Source organism: Caloenas nicobarica, chromosome 4 (genome assembly GCF_036013445.1).
Source record: "Caloenas nicobarica isolate bCalNic1 chromosome 4, bCalNic1.hap1, whole genome shotgun sequence".
In the NCBI taxonomy this organism is placed as follows: domain Eukaryota; kingdom Metazoa; phylum Chordata; class Aves; order Columbiformes; family Columbidae; genus Caloenas; species Caloenas nicobarica.
This window is the reverse complement of record NC_088248.1, coordinates 79,366,448-79,380,818: the sequence shown is the minus strand read 5'-3', so window position 1 is coordinate 79,380,818 and position 14,371 is coordinate 79,366,448. Positions and strand designations below refer to the sequence as shown.

Genomic DNA, 14,371 nt, shown 5'->3' with positions numbered 1-14,371 from the left:
GCAGGGGGTGGCAGTGGCAGCAGGGGGTGGCAGTGGCAGCAGGGGGTGGCAGGGGGAGCTGGCAGGGGGAGCACAGGAGCTTGCCGGTGCCCAGACGCTTCCTGCTGCAGCACGGGCTGCACCAGCCGTGCTGCGGTTAGTCCTGCCACTATTTCTGGTCCCAGGGACAGGGACAGCTCTGTCTGCTGGAGCCAGCCCTGGCTCAGCCTCAGGACCAGCTGCACCCCGTGCTGGGGACAGTCCCCGTAGACCCGCCTGCAGCCGGGGCCCCAGCTGGGACCCTGCCTGTGCCCTGTGCCCAGCGCCAGCCCCCGCCGTGATGCTCCCAGAGCCACATGGCTCCTCGGGCCCCTCGTGCAGGCCCCAGCACACCCCACAGCACCAGGAGTCCCGAGGTCACAGGGACCCTCCTGCCACCCTACAGTCCCCACGAGAACCCCGAGCCAGCCTGGACCAGCCCCAGCCCCACTCGCTACCCCCAGCCCCTTCCACCCCCAGCGCCCACCGGGCCAGGCTCCCTCCCGGGGCTGGTGACACCTGTGGGGACAGGCAGGAACCCAGACTGGACCCTGCTCCCGGTGCTGTCCCCTCACTGCCCATGCTGCTGTCCCCATGGGGCTCTGCCCTCGCTCCTGGGGCTGCTAGCAGCACAAGGCGGGGGCGGGAAATGGCCCCTCAGAAACAGGAAAGGGTGCAGGGCTGCACGGGCCAGCGGGGGCACAGGGAGGGTGCTCGTACGGGGGGTGTTCATACGAGGGGTGCTTGTGTGGTGGGTGCTTACACGGGCTGGGGTCGGCACGGGGACCCTGGGCTGGGGGTGCAGGGTTTTGTCCAGGGCTTTGCTGGCCCCGATGCAGAGGCCGGGAGCAAAGCCCCAGCTGGGACCTGGGGCACATTCCTGGGGTGGCTCTGGGGTTCCCCAGGACACGTCCCTGAGAGCAGGTTGCTCAGGAGCTAACTATCCCTGTTAACTATCCCTGTTAACGAGACAACCAGCCCTTGGGGAGGCTTCTGCACTTCAGCAGCCAGGCCCAGCCCAGGCCCACAGCTCAGGGGGGCCGGACGCTGTGCCGAGCGCCTGCCCCAGTGCTCTGCCTCTCTGCTCAGCCCCACAGCTCCCAGCCCCACCAGCACCAGCCACGCTTAGTGTGGTCCCACTGACCCCTGCCGTGCTCAGCCCCGTGTCACCTGGGCCCCCCATCCCCAGCCCTGCAGCCTTCACCGGCACCCCCATCATCCCTGCGCCCACTGGCCCCCCAGCACCAGCAGTGACGAGACCCGGCCCCTACCCTGCACTCCCCCACATCGCCACCAGCACCCAGCCCGGCACCACCAGCACCGTTCACCTGCAGCTCCCCACCATCGCCCAGCTGCCATCATCCCCCCCTCCACAGCCCACTGCCATGGGGCCACCACAGCCATGCTCAGTGTCATCCCAGCCACCAGCACCATTCCCCCCACCCTGCACCCTCCAGGGAGCCCAGTGGCACCCGCGCAGCGGCACTCACCCACGCCATACTTCTCCTCCTTGGTAGGCAGCCACGGGGCCATGGCCGGTTGCGCCGTGGGACCAGGACCCTGTGTGGGGCGGCTGCTGGTTCCTCCTGCCGCGGTCCCCGGTCACGTGTATCTCACCGGCTTGTGCAAACCTCCGCTTCCTCAAGGCGCAGCAGGGTGCTGCAGGGACCCACCCAACCAGCTGCACCCCACATCGAGCCGGGCCACGGGTGGTGCGGACAGACCCCCCGGGACCCCGCCACACCACCCACTCAGGGCCAACACGCAGCGGGTCACTGTCCCTGCCGTGGGGGCGATGGGGCTGCTGGCCCGCGCGATGCCGCAGCACCACGAGCCCCTGAGCTGAGCTGTCCTGCCAGAGCCCGGCAGCCGGCGGGGAGCCGCAGGGAGCTGAGCACTCGGGCCAGCCCCGCGCAGGGAGCAGCACCACAGGGAACAGGCCTCTGCCTCCCCAGCCCGGCTGGTGCATCCTCAGCCCTCGGTGCACAAAGCTCGGTGGCGAATGCTGGTGTGGTGCACGGCTGCAGCCTGACCCGTGCCCAGCCCTGCACTCCCTGCGGCTCCAGGATGGTGAGCAAAGCAACGGTTCAGCATCAACCACTTCCTTCCTCCTACCCGCTACAAACCGCGGCTGTCCAGCACCCACGGGGATGATGCTTGTTCCCTGGCCCTGCACGCCAGATCTGGCTGGACCCTCTGTCCCCACACAGCCACGCTGACCTGGGACCCGTGTCCTCCCGAGAGCTGCTCCGGGGCTGCTGCAGCCGGATTGCTGCTCCCGCAGTTTGAGCCACTTTTCCATCACTTCTCCATCTGCCCTTTCAAGGCAGCATCAGGCTCTTCCCTGTGCCTCCCTCAGCCCCCACCTGCTCCCCCAGCCTGAGCCTGCAGCGCGGTCACCCCGGGAGTGGCTCCCCCAGCCCACGGGCCACCCCGGCCCCAGGACAGACACCTGTCCCGGATTCTGCCCTGGGCAGCCCTCCTAGACCCTGCAGCCTGGGGAGGGGATGGAGGGGACGGGGAGGCCATGGGAAAGGGAGCATGAGTAGCTCTGGGTGAGCCGCCAGAGCTGGGGTATGGGGAGCAAGGAGCTGGCCGGGAGCATTGTGAAAGGCCCCCGAGCACAGAGAGCTGGAGAGGACAACCCGGGATCGTCACCGCTCTGCCAGTATCCTCCGTTCCACTGGGTCTGTTTGTGGGCAGTGGCACAGTGGGGTCCCTGCCAGGGTGGCAGTGCCAGCAGAGCGCGGTGGGATGGCACCGCGGGGTCCCTGCTGGGGTGGCAGTGCCAGCAGAGCGCAGTGGGATGGCACCGCGGGGTCCCTGCCGGGGTGGCAGTGCCAGCAGAGCGCAGTGGGATGGCACCGCGGGGTCCCTGCCGGGGTGGCAGTGCCAGCAGAGCGCAGTGGGATGGCACCGCGGGGTCCCTGCCGGGGTGGCAGTGCCAGCAGAGCGCGGTGCGATGGCACAGCACAGCCCGGGACACTTGCCGCGGGGCTGCAGCGGAACCTTCGGTGCAGGAGCTGCTGCCCGTGGCCCAGCTGCGAGGGCGGGAGCCGCAGCCCCCAGCGCCTGCCGGCAGGACCGGCCGCACCGGAGCTCGCAGCACCGGGTCAGGCAGCCGGCACAGCGGGGCGCGGGCACGGCGGGGCCGGCGGGAGCTCCGCGCCGGGTGCGCGGGCGGGCCGGGCTGTAACGGGCCGTCTGCCGGGCCGGGAGCTCCACCTGCCGGCACCGCGAGAGCCCCGCGGGCTGAGGCCGCCGCTTCGGGCGCGGAGTCCCGGGCACGGGATGCCCGGTAACGGGATGGCCGGCACGGGTACCGGATGCCGGCGGGCTCGAGCTGCAGCCGAGCAACGGGAGCGCTCACCGGGGCCTGGCAGCGGAGGGGCGGGCAGCGCGGGGCTCCGGGCGGGGGCGGGCCGCGGCGCGCAGCACGGGCACGGACCGCGGCCACAGCCACACACGGACACAGCCACGCACGGACACAGCCATGCACTCTCACTCACTCACTCACTCACTCACTCACTCACACTCACTCACTCACTCACACTCATTCATTCACTCACTCACTCATTCACTCACACTCATTCATTCACTCACTCACTCTCACTCACTCACTGACTCACACACACTCATTCATTCACTCATTCACTCATTCATTCACTCACTCATTCATTCACTCACACTCACTCACACTCACTCATTCACTCACACTCACCCACTCATTCACTCACTCACTCATTCACACTCACTCACTCACACTCACTCACTGATTCACTCACTCACACTCATTCATTCACTCACTCACTCACACTCGTTCATTCACTCACTCACTCGCTCACTCATTCACACTCACTCACTCAGTCACACTCACTCACACTCACTCACTGATTCACTCACACTCACTCATTCACACTCACTCGCTCACTCACTCATTCATTCATTCACTCACTCACTCATTCACTCACTCGCTCACTCATTCACACTCACTCACTCATTCACACTCACTCACACTCACTCACACTCACTCATTCACTCAGTCACTCACTCACACTCACTCACACTCACTCACTCATTCACTCATTCACTCACTCATTCACGCACTCACTCATTCATTCACTCACTCACTCATTCACACTCACTCACTCACTCATTCACTCACTCACACTCACTCACACTCATTCATTCACTCACTCACTCACTCACACTCACTCACGCTCACTCACACTCATTCATTCACTCACTCACTCACTCACACTCATTCATTCATTCCCTCACTCACTCACTCATCCACTCACTCACTCATTCACACTCACTCACTCCCTCATTCCCTCACTCATTCACTCATTCACGCACTCACTCATTCATTCCCTCACTCACTCACTCATCCACTCACTCATTCATTCATTCCCTCCCTCACTCACTCACTCACTCACTCATTCACTCAGTCACTCACTCATTCCCTCACTCACTCACTCACTCATTCACTCACACTCACTCACACTCATTCACTCACTCACACTCACTCACTCACTCATTCACTCACTCACACTCATTCATTCACTCACTCACTCACTCACACTCACTCATTCACTCAGTCACTCACTCATTCACTCACTCACACTCACTCACACTCACTCACTCACTCATTCCCTCACTCATTCACTCATTCATTCCCTCACTCACTCACTCACTCACACTCACTCACACTCACTCACTCACTCATTCCCTCACTCATTCACTCAGTCACTCACTCATTCACTCACTCACACTCACTCACACTCACTCACTCACTCACTCATTCCCTCACTCATTCACTCAGTCACTCACTCATTCACTCACTCACACTCACTCATTCACTCACTCACTCACTCATTCACTCACTCACACTCACTCACACTCACTCACTCACTCACTCATTCATTCCCTCACTCATTCACTCATTCACGCACTCACTCATTCATTCCCTCACTCATTCACTCACTCATTCACACTCACTCACTCACTCACACTCACTCACACTCACTCATTCACTCAGTCACTCACTCATTCACTCACTCACACTCACTCACACTCACTCACTCACTCATTCACTCACTCATTCACTCACTCATTCACTCACTCACACTCACTCACTCACACTCAGTCACTCACTCATTCCCTCACTCACACTCATTCATTCACTCACTCACTCACTCATTCACTCACTCACACTCACTCATTCACTCAGTCACTCACTCATTCACTCACTCACACTCACTCACACTCACTCACTCACTCACTCACTCATTCATTCCCTCACTCATTCGCTCATTCACTCACTCACACTCACTCACACTCACTCACACTCACTCACTCACTCATTCACTCACTCATTCCCTCACTCATTCACTCATTCACACTCACTCACTCACTCATTCCCTCACTCACTCACTCATTCACACTCACTCACTCACTCATTCCCTCACTCATTCACTCAGTCACTCACTCATTCACTCACTCATTCACTCACTCACACTCACTCACACTCACGCACTCACTCACTCATTCCCTCACTCATTCACTCATTCACGCACTCACTCATTCATTCCCTCACTCACTCATTCACTCACTCACACTCACTCACACTCACTCATTCACACTCACTCACTCATTCATTCCCTCACTCATTCACTCATTCACGCACTCACTCATTCATTCCCTCACTCACTCATTCACGCCGCAGTCCCGCGCGGCCCGCGCGCACCCCCCTGCTCCCGGGGTCGCGCGGTCCCGGGCACGCCCCGCGGCGCTGATTGGCGGCCGTGGGCGGGGCCACGTGACGGCGCCGCGGTCACCTGACGCTCTCCCCCCGCAGGGCCCGAGGTGGCGGCGGCGCGCGCAGGTGAGCGGCGGCCGGAACGGAACCGGAACCGGAACCGGAACCGGAGCCGGAGCCGCGGCCCGGGGGCCTGAGCCGGGGAGCCCAGCCCCGTCCCGTCCGGTGAGGTCCGGTCCGGGTGCTCAGGTGCCCGGTCCGTTCCATCCCGTTCCCCCCCCCGGCCCGTGCCATTCGGGTCCGCCCGCCGGGACCGGTCCCGAGCTGCCCGCCCGCCTCCGCGGTGTCCGCCGTGTCCCGCACCCTTGTGCCCCGGCCCGGTTCCCCACGCACAGCCCCGTCCGGCTCCCCGCACCCCGCTCGGTCCTGGACCGGGCTGATGCTCCCGCCTGCCCCGGTCCCCCCGGCGCGGCCCCCCCAGCACGGCCCCCGGGCTGTCCTGCTGCCGCTGCCCGGGCCGTGTCACCCTCTGTCCCTGCCCTCCTGCCTGTCCCTGTCCCCTGTGTCCCCCGCGGGACGGGTCGGTGGCCGCACCGGCTGCTACCGGGGCGGGGAGGGTCAGCAGCGGCTGCCTCGGCTCTGCCGGGACCCGGCGGGCCCGCCCCAGCTCCCGCCTGTCCCTGCAGCCCCGGTGTCCCCGCCATGGCCGGCAGCGGGGCCCCCGGCTTCCCGGCCCGGCAGCACGGCCCCGGCTCGGCACTGGAGGAGGAGGAGGACGAAGACCCGGCCCTGGGCGGTGATGGCGACCTGGAGGTGAACCCGTACGACGGGCTGCCCTTCTCCTCCCGCTACTACCAGCTGCTGCGGCAGCGCCGGGAGCTGCCGGTCTGGACCACCAAGTACAGCTTCATGGAGCACCTGGAAGGCAACAGCGGTGTCATCCTCGTGTCCGGGCCCCCTGGCACCGGCAAGAGCACCCAGGTGAGCGCAGCTCTGCTGGGAGCACCTGGTGCTCACCCTGGCATCAGCACCGTGTGCTGCCAGGGCTGTGGTGCGGTGGGGAGCCGGGAGCCTGGGGCTGTGGGCAGAGGCACAGGGACAGGGCTGCGGCTGCACGACAGCTCCCGGACCCTGCGGCACCATCTGAGCTGGCGGGGGAACGGGAGGTGACGGGCCCTGCAGAGCTTGGGCTCCACCGTGGTACCGGCAGCGTGTGGCTGCGGTGAGCCCAGCACGGGGCAGAGCCGGGCAGTCACGCGCCGGGATGTGCCGGGGCAGGCGCTGAGGCCCTGGGCAAAGCCTCGGCACGAGCCAGGAGGTGCTGCCGTGGCTGCCTGGGAGTGGCTGCCACGGCAGCACAGGGCGTCGGGTGGGCACAGGGGAGGAACAGCCCGTCCCTGGCACTGGGCTGGTGCACGGGGCGGCAGCAAGGCCAGGGTGCCGGGATCCCACCTGCCCGCCCCAGAGAGCCGGTCCCTCCGCCAGCCCTGCCACGGCACCACAGACATCGTCACGCAGACTTTGACCCGGTGAGGGATCACCCAGGAGCCGCGGGGACAGCTGTGGCCTCGGCCCCAGGGCCGGGCGTGCGCTGGGTGACATGGCAGCTGCCGGTCTCTGGGGCCACTGGGGTGTTGGCAGTAGCCTCGGGGCCACTTCCCAAACCACCTCCCCTGGGTGTGACCCCGCTGCAGCACAGGCCTGGACTCAGCCCGCGGCACTGGCCGCCCGTGGGGTGCCGGGTTTGGGGAGTAAAGCCCGTATGCAGGCTGGCCTGGCCCCAGGGCTGGGCTGCATTTGGACACAGGCACCTGCCCACAGTCCCTGCGGGGCCGTGTGGGGCCACCAGCACCCCTCAAATGCCGCATTTCCACCCAAAGCTGAGTCTCTTCGCCTTTGTTGCAGCTGGGGGCTGCCTGTGCAGTTAAACAGCAGACCCCTGCGCCCCGGTGCCTGAGGGACGTCGCGTGGCCCTGGGACCGTCCCGCCTGGCTGGGTGCTCGGGCAGCGGCCACTCCTGGTGTTTTCCTCCCTGCCTCTCACCACGGGTTTCCCGGGGTGTTGTGGGGTCCCTCTGGCCCCACATGAGGGAGCTGGAGCCCCTGGCCCAGGTTTGCAGCTGCCGCAAGGTCTGGATCGTGCAGATGTGGCCAGTGACCACGGCTCTGTGCTAGAGCCAGCTGGGACCTGCCCGGGGGCACCGGAGAGGAGCTGGGGCTGCTGAGAGTGAGCAGGGCTCGGGTTGGAAGGGACCAGCCGCATCGTCTGTCCCACTGCCCACAGTGCCAGGGCTGACCCGAGTCACAGCGATTGTTCAGGGGCTGTCCAAACACCTCTCAAGCACGGGTTGGTGTCCCGTGTCCTCATTGCGAGGGCCGGGCTGTGGTATCCCACAGCGAGACACAAAGCTGCAGGCGTGGGGCGCTGGGGCTGTGGGGCTTGTGTCACAGCCTGTTGGGCTCAGAAGTGACAGTGCCGGGGAGGGACGGTCCCACTGGGGCTGCTGGGTGCTCCTGTACGGGCTCTGCAGGGAGGTCCTGCAGCTGCGTCTCAGGGGGCGGCTGTGGGGAGGGTCCCCCTGCCCTTCTCGGGGGGCACAGGGGGACGTCCCTGCGCTCCTGCCGAGGCCGCACTGTCCCCAGCCCCTGTCCTGTTCCCGCAGATCCCGCAATGGTGCGCCGAGTACGCGCTGTCCCTGCAGTTTGCCCACGGGCTGGTGGCCTGTGCCCAACCCCACAGCCTGGCCGCCCTCAGCCTCTCCCTGCGCGTGGCCGATGAGATGGACCTGAACCTGGGCCACGAGGTGGGCTACTGCGTGCAACACGAGGACTGCTGCACCACCGAGACCATCGTCAGGTATGGCGGGGCTGCCTGCGCCGCGGCGCTAATCCCACTGAGCTCTGGCTGCAGCCTAATCCCTTAATCCAGCCTGGCCTCGTTAGGGAGCGAGGAGCGGGGCTGCCCCGCCCCCCCGGGGCCACGGTGGGGGCTCCTGGCATGGAGGGCTGTGTCGTGCTCCCCTGGGGCTGCCTGCAGGGACGCCCGTGGGATGCAGCTCCCAGAGCCACGGGTCCCCTTGGTCCCCACGCTGATGGGCCGTTGGTGGCAGGTTCTGCTCGGATGAGATGCTGCTGCGGGAGATGACGTCAGACCCGCTGCTGCGGCAGTACGGGGTGGTGGTGCTGGACGAGGTGCAGGAGCGGACGGTGGCCAGCGACGTGCTGCTGGGTCTGCTGAAGGACGTGCTGCGTCAGCGCCCCGCGCTGCGCCTGGTGCTGGTCACCGCGCCCGCCATGGAGGAGCGGCTGCGCGCCTTCTGCGGGGACCCACCGGTGGTGCGGGTGCCGGCACCTGGGCCCCCCCCACAGCTGCTGTACCGTGACCCGCATGCCCGTGGACACGTGGCGGCCGCCTGCCAGGCCGTGCTGGACATCCACCGGCGGCGGGAGCCCGGCCACGTCCTGCTCTTCCTGGCCAGCGAGCAGGTGGGCTGCAGTGCCCGCTGCGGGGCCTCACCATGCTGGGGGCCGGGGAGGGAAGGCGTGGGGGACCCCTCGACTGCATGCAGGGAGCCCTGGGGGTTGCAGGGAACTGAACCGCAAGAGCCTGGGCCCCTGTGCCTGGGGGCTGCAGGCACCGGTGGGACCCGGGTCTTGCCCCGCATGGCACAGCACTGGGGACAGGGCCACTCCAGGTGCCAGCGGGTGTCACTCACATCCCCTGTCCCTCTTCAGGAGATCACCGAGTGCTGCCGGGCCATCCAGAGCGAGGCCACAGCGCTGAGCCCGGCGCTGGGCCCGCTGCTGGTGCTGCCCCTGCACCCCGGCGTGGGCCGCGCTGCGCAGAAGGTGTACGAGGCACCGGAGGAGAGCGGCCGGGAGCGACGGGTCATCGTCACCCACTGGCTTGCAGACTCATCCTTCTCCCTGGGCACCGTGCGCTTCGTCATTGACTCGGGGCTGGAGCTGCGCAATGTGAGTGCCGGCCTGCGCCGGGGCACCAGGACAGGGCCAGGCGATGGCGAGCAGGGGGCTGGCTCTGCGAGTTGGGGGGAGCGGCAGGGCTGTGGTGGTCTGTGTCTGTGCCACCTCCTCATCCCGGCCCTGCCAGATGCCCCAGGCTGGGGGATGCCATGCGGGGTGCAGGACCTGCCCCAGGGAGGTGGCAGCGGCGGCGCTGCATGGCCAGTGTCTCCTCTCACACCGTGCCCACAGGTCTACAACCCCCGCATCCGTGCAGAGTCGCAGGTGCTGAGGCCCATCAGCAAGAGCCAGGCGGAGTCGCGCATGCAGCGAGCTGCTGGCAGCCCCCCAGGTGAGCCCCGAGTGTGTCCCCACATCCTGGGGTCTCCGGCAGCCCCTGCCTGCACCTGCTGCCCCGTGGCTCAGTCCCTGCCGTGGCTCACGGCCCCGCTCCGCAGGCACCTGCCTGCGCCTCTACTCAGAGCCGTTCTACGAGCAGCGGCTGCCGCCCAGCCCCGCGCCCCACGTCAGCGAGACCAGCCTCAGCCGTCTGGTCCTGCTGCTCAAGCGCCTGGACATCGCCGACATGGGCCAGTGCGACTTCCTCGACCGGCCAGGTAGTGTGCGAGGGGCCGGGTGCAGCGTGCGGAGCTGGGGGCTGGCTGTGGCTGTGGCCATCCCTGCAGCCCGGGGTGTCCCTGGGGAGGGGCTGGGGGTCCCATGGGTGCGGGGGGAGGACAGGCAGGGCTGCCCACGCCTGGCAGCTGGGTGACGTCCCGCCCCAGCCCCCGAGTCGCTGATGCAAGCACTGGAGGACCTGGACTACCTGGCGGCCCTGGACGACGACGGGAACCTGTCGGAGGTGGGGATCATCATGTCGGAGTTCCCGCTGGACCCGCAGCTGGCCAAGGCGCTCATCGCATCCTGCGAGTTTGACTGCGTGGAGGAGATGGTCAGCCTGGCCGCCATGCTCACCGGTACCGGCCAGGGCGCGGCAGCTCTGCTGCTGGGGGCTGGGGGTGCTGGGGAACACATGGTGACCTTCCCTCTGTGCCATCCCCAGCGTCCCCCTGCTTTGTGTCCCCATCCACGCACCTGGAGGAGGTGGTGACGCTGCGCCGGCGGGCCCTGCTGCACCCCCACGGGGACCACTTCACCCTCATCAACATCTTCAACGCCTTCCAGCAGCGTGAGTGCAGCCGGGCTGGGCTGCGGGGGCTGCGTGTCCCACATCCCTCCACAGGTCCCACAGCCGCCCCATGTGTCGCACAGCCCCTCACGTGTCCCCTCTCCTCTTGGGGACAAGCACTGCAGCCATGTTCATGACCCCATCCGGGTGCCCCAGCCTGACTGCAGGGTGTCCCAGCCCCAGCCTGGGGACTGTGCTTTCTGCATGGTCCCTGTCCCCGCTGCACAGAGGGGACATGGCCCGTGGGAGCAGCAGTGCCTGGTTTCACGGCCCATGAGCCCCCAGCCAGGCCACCCGCTTCATGCAGGGTCTGCGCTCACCCAGCCCTGTCCCCGCAGTGTGACCCCACTCTGTCTCTGCAGACAACGGGGACGAGGGCTGGTGCCGCAAGCACGGGCTGAGCGGGGAGGCCCTGCGGCTGGCAGGCATCGTGCGGGCAGAGCTGCTGGAGGTGATGCGGCGCATCGAGCTGCCCGTCTCGCCGCCCGCCTTCGGCACCGCCGCCAACGCGCTCAACCTGCAGCGCGCCCTCATCTCCGGCTACTTTCTCAAGGTGGGTGGGGGCTGCGCGGGGCCTGGCCGGGGGTCGTGCCAGCGGCCCCGCTGCCCTCCTGCTGCGCTCCCCAGGTGGCCCGGGACATCGACGGCTCCGGCAACTACGTGATGCTGACGCACAAGCACGTGGCCCACCTGCCCCCCGCCTGTTGCTACCTGCTGCGGCAGCCCCCCCGGCGCCCGCCCCCCTGGGTGCTCTACCACGAGTTCACCATCTCGCAGGACAACTGCCTGCGTGTGGTCTCTGAGATCCAGCCCCAGATGTGAGCACCTTGGGGATGGAAGGGACGGGACGTGCCCGGGCTGTGTCTGTGCATGGCTGCGGAGCTGGCGGAGCCCTGGGGCGCGATGCTCGGGGACAGGGCGGACTGTCCCCGTGTGGGGGAGCGAGGAGGCTGCTCCAGGGTGACTCTGGGGCTGGGTCCCCTCCTTGACCCCCCCATTTCCGCAGGCTGGTGGAGTTGGCACCCCAGTACTACCTGAGCAACCTGCCGCCCAGCGAGAGCCGCGACCTGCTGATGGAGCTGCGGGAGAAGCTGGTGGCCGTGGAGGATGCACCGGCGGTACCGGAACCGCTGAGCGAGGCGGCGGACAGGGAGGATGAGGAGCGGGAGGTCTGCGTGCTGCAGTGATCTGGAGCTGCCAGAGCCCCCGCGCCGGGGCCACCTGGGCTAGCCTGTGAGCACCGGGGCCCGGAGAGCCCCGGGGAAGCCGTGCTGCTGTGGGGCCAGCTCGGTCCCCAGGGAGGTGCAGGCAGAGCCGGCTGCCACCACAGCTCTGCGCCGTGGTCACCCTGCCAGCGGTCACGGGACCGGCCCCAGCATCACCCCTGGGGCCAGAGCCGGTTCAGGGAGCGCTGGCCCCGGGTCTGGGGGGTCATGCGGGGCCCCCGCCCGGCTCCTTCACCCCGTGTTTCCCCGGGGCTGGGGCCACGGCCCTGCCCGTACCATTCCCCCCATGCTGGGGGAGCAGCGCCTGGGGCTGAGGGGCCACGTGCGGGTCTGTCCTGTATAAAGTTTTGTGACGTTTGCTCCTGGCCCCGTGTCCCTCATTGCAACCAGGAAGGCTCATGCCGCAAAGAGCTCTGGCGAGGGTGGGCTCTGTCACCCCCAGGGTCCTGCCCGCAGTGGGGCAAGGGCTCCCCACCCCTGCTGTGCACCCCCCAGCCTCCCCTCTCATGGGGGTTTCTGAACATGAGGCGTCCCTGGTGTTGCTCACGTCCCGGCCCCGGTTCTGGGTACCGCCGAGGGCAGCCCTGGCCTTTGGACGGGGCTTCCCCCCCGTGGCCACCCCTCTTCTGCAGAACCGGAGGGGAAGCTGCGGCTGGCGCAGAGGCAGGCGCCAGCCTGGGTGTGCAGCCAGTCCCTGCCCCCCCCGGGACAGGACAGGGCACGGTGACACCCCCGGGGCGTGGTGCCCCTTCGCTGCCCCTCCTCGGGGTCCCCTCCAGCGAGTTGCACAGCTCCCGGCACCACAGCACAGGGCTGTGCCATCTGGGCAGATGCCCCTCCATGTCCTCCCTCCCATCCCCTCCTTCCCTCCCACACCCACGTGTGGGGCTCCACTGTTCCTGGGAAGGGACCCGGAGCCCCCGCCGCCCTGTCCCCACCACAGCGCCTCGAAGGTTGGGCAGAAAGGTGAGGGCTGGGCCTCCCCGCAGCCCCCACTTCCCCTTTGCTTTCTAGGAACTGCAGAAAGTACGTGAGCAGGAGCAGCGAGCCCCGCTTGCACCTCCCACCCCGCCCGGGCTGCCTATTCTGGGGGCTGCCCTGTCCCGGGGGGCCACCCTGTCCTGGGGTCTGCCCGGTGCCTGGTGTGGGTGCAGGAGCTGAGCCGTGCTTGCCGGGATGGCAAAGGGGAAGCCAGTGGCTGTGACTGCCTGTAGCCCCATGTCCCTGTCTCAGCATCCTGGGGGACAAGCACCCGGAGCAGCCGTGTGGCCTGGGAGGGGGAGAAGGGATGAGACAGCAGGTGCCTGGCGATGCAGCACCCCAAGCCTCCGTGGGGACCTGCTCTGCTCCCCAGACCCACGGCAGCCCGAGGGCTGGGGCCAAGCACCGCACCCCTGGGACAGGTGCTGCCAGACCCGGTGGTCCCGTCCCCGCGGTGGGGGCAGCCGGTGCTCCTGTGGCACACGATGACGTGCAGACCCGCAGCCCGGGATCGCGTGGGGGCAGCTGGGAGCACCCAGGGTTCCAGCACTGTCCCTGGTGCCAATGCTGCCCCTTCACGCAGCAGTTCCCAGGACAGCACCTGTCCTCACCACTCTGGCAGTGCCCTCGGTCACAGAGTCACAGAATGTCCTGAGCTGGAAGGGACCCACACAGATCATCGAGTCCAACTCCTGTCCCTGCACAGGACAACCCCACAGCTCACACCGTGTGTCTGAAGACGTTGTCCAGTCTCTTCTTGAACACTGTCAGGTTGGGGCCGTGACACCTCCCTGGGGAGCCTGTTCCAGTGTCCAGCACCCTCTGGTTGAAGAAACCGAGGTGGGTCAGGGCAGGGCAGCAGGTCCTGGTGCCCCCCAGCTCCCCCCAGCTGGGGAAGTACAGGCGGTGAGTCCTCCAGGCTGGGTGGGGGGTCGGGGCTGAGTGTGGGTCCCTGCTCGCAGCTCCACCCGCACAGCTCTCTCCTCTTCTGAGAACTGTGATGCTGCTGTGGTTTGGCTTCACCTTGGGGCAGCCCCGCGGGGTCCCACTCTGCTATATACCCGGCCCCAGCCTGGCCAAGCCCCCAGAGCAGCGCACACCGTGGCGGAGAGGTAGGCACGGCTGGGGGTCTTGCACCATGGCACTGGGAGGGGCTGGGTGCCAGGGATCCCCAGGGACACTGCAGCCCCCTGCCCAGGGGGACCCAGCAGGGTGGCGGTGGGAAGGGTTGGGT

General features: G+C 67.0%; 2 protein-coding genes across 2 annotated transcripts in view; one reads left to right on the top strand and one right to left on the bottom strand.

Annotated features, from left to right (window-relative positions):
- LOC135988304 (dedicator of cytokinesis protein 2-like) overlaps positions 1-1,583 on the bottom strand; it is a 63,887-nt gene extending 62,304 nt beyond the window's left edge. The window contains exon 1 of the mRNA XM_065634184.1: positions 1,509-1,583. Within this exon, the coding sequence (XP_065490256.1) occupies positions 1,509-1,551 (43 nt within the window). The 5' untranslated portion in view covers positions 1,552-1,583. The remainder of the gene's footprint in view (positions 1-1,508) is intronic.
- A 4,275-nt stretch (positions 1,584-5,858) lies between these two features.
- Positions 5,859-12,506, top strand: DQX1 (DEAQ-box RNA dependent ATPase 1). Its single transcript, XM_065633645.1, has 12 exons — positions 5,859-6,004; positions 6,447-6,760; positions 8,442-8,635; positions 8,889-9,264; positions 9,514-9,753; positions 9,994-10,093; positions 10,200-10,358; positions 10,527-10,718; positions 10,805-10,930; positions 11,293-11,483; positions 11,558-11,748; positions 11,937-12,506. Exons 2-12 carry the CDS (start codon positions 6,482-6,484, stop codon positions 12,115-12,117), a joined length of 2,229 nt encoding a protein of 742 aa, XP_065489717.1. The 5' UTR covers positions 5,859-6,004; positions 6,447-6,481; the 3' UTR covers positions 12,118-12,506.
- The last annotated feature ends 1,865 nt before the right edge of the window (positions 12,507-14,371 follow it).

Bases quoted from the DNA above. Each gene is read 5' to 3' on its own strand.
- DQX1 (XM_065633645.1), top strand. From the start codon at position 6,482: ATGGCCGGCAGCGGGGCCCCCGGCTTCCCGGCCCGGCAGCACGGCCCC. The intron at 9,754-9,993 runs GTGAGTGCCGGC...CCGTGCCCACAG, and splicing joins CGGGGCTGGAGCTGCGCAAT to GTCTACAACCCCCGCATCCG. The intron at 10,094-10,199 runs GTGAGCCCCGAG...CCCGCTCCGCAG, and splicing joins AGCTGCTGGCAGCCCCCCAG to GCACCTGCCTGCGCCTCTAC.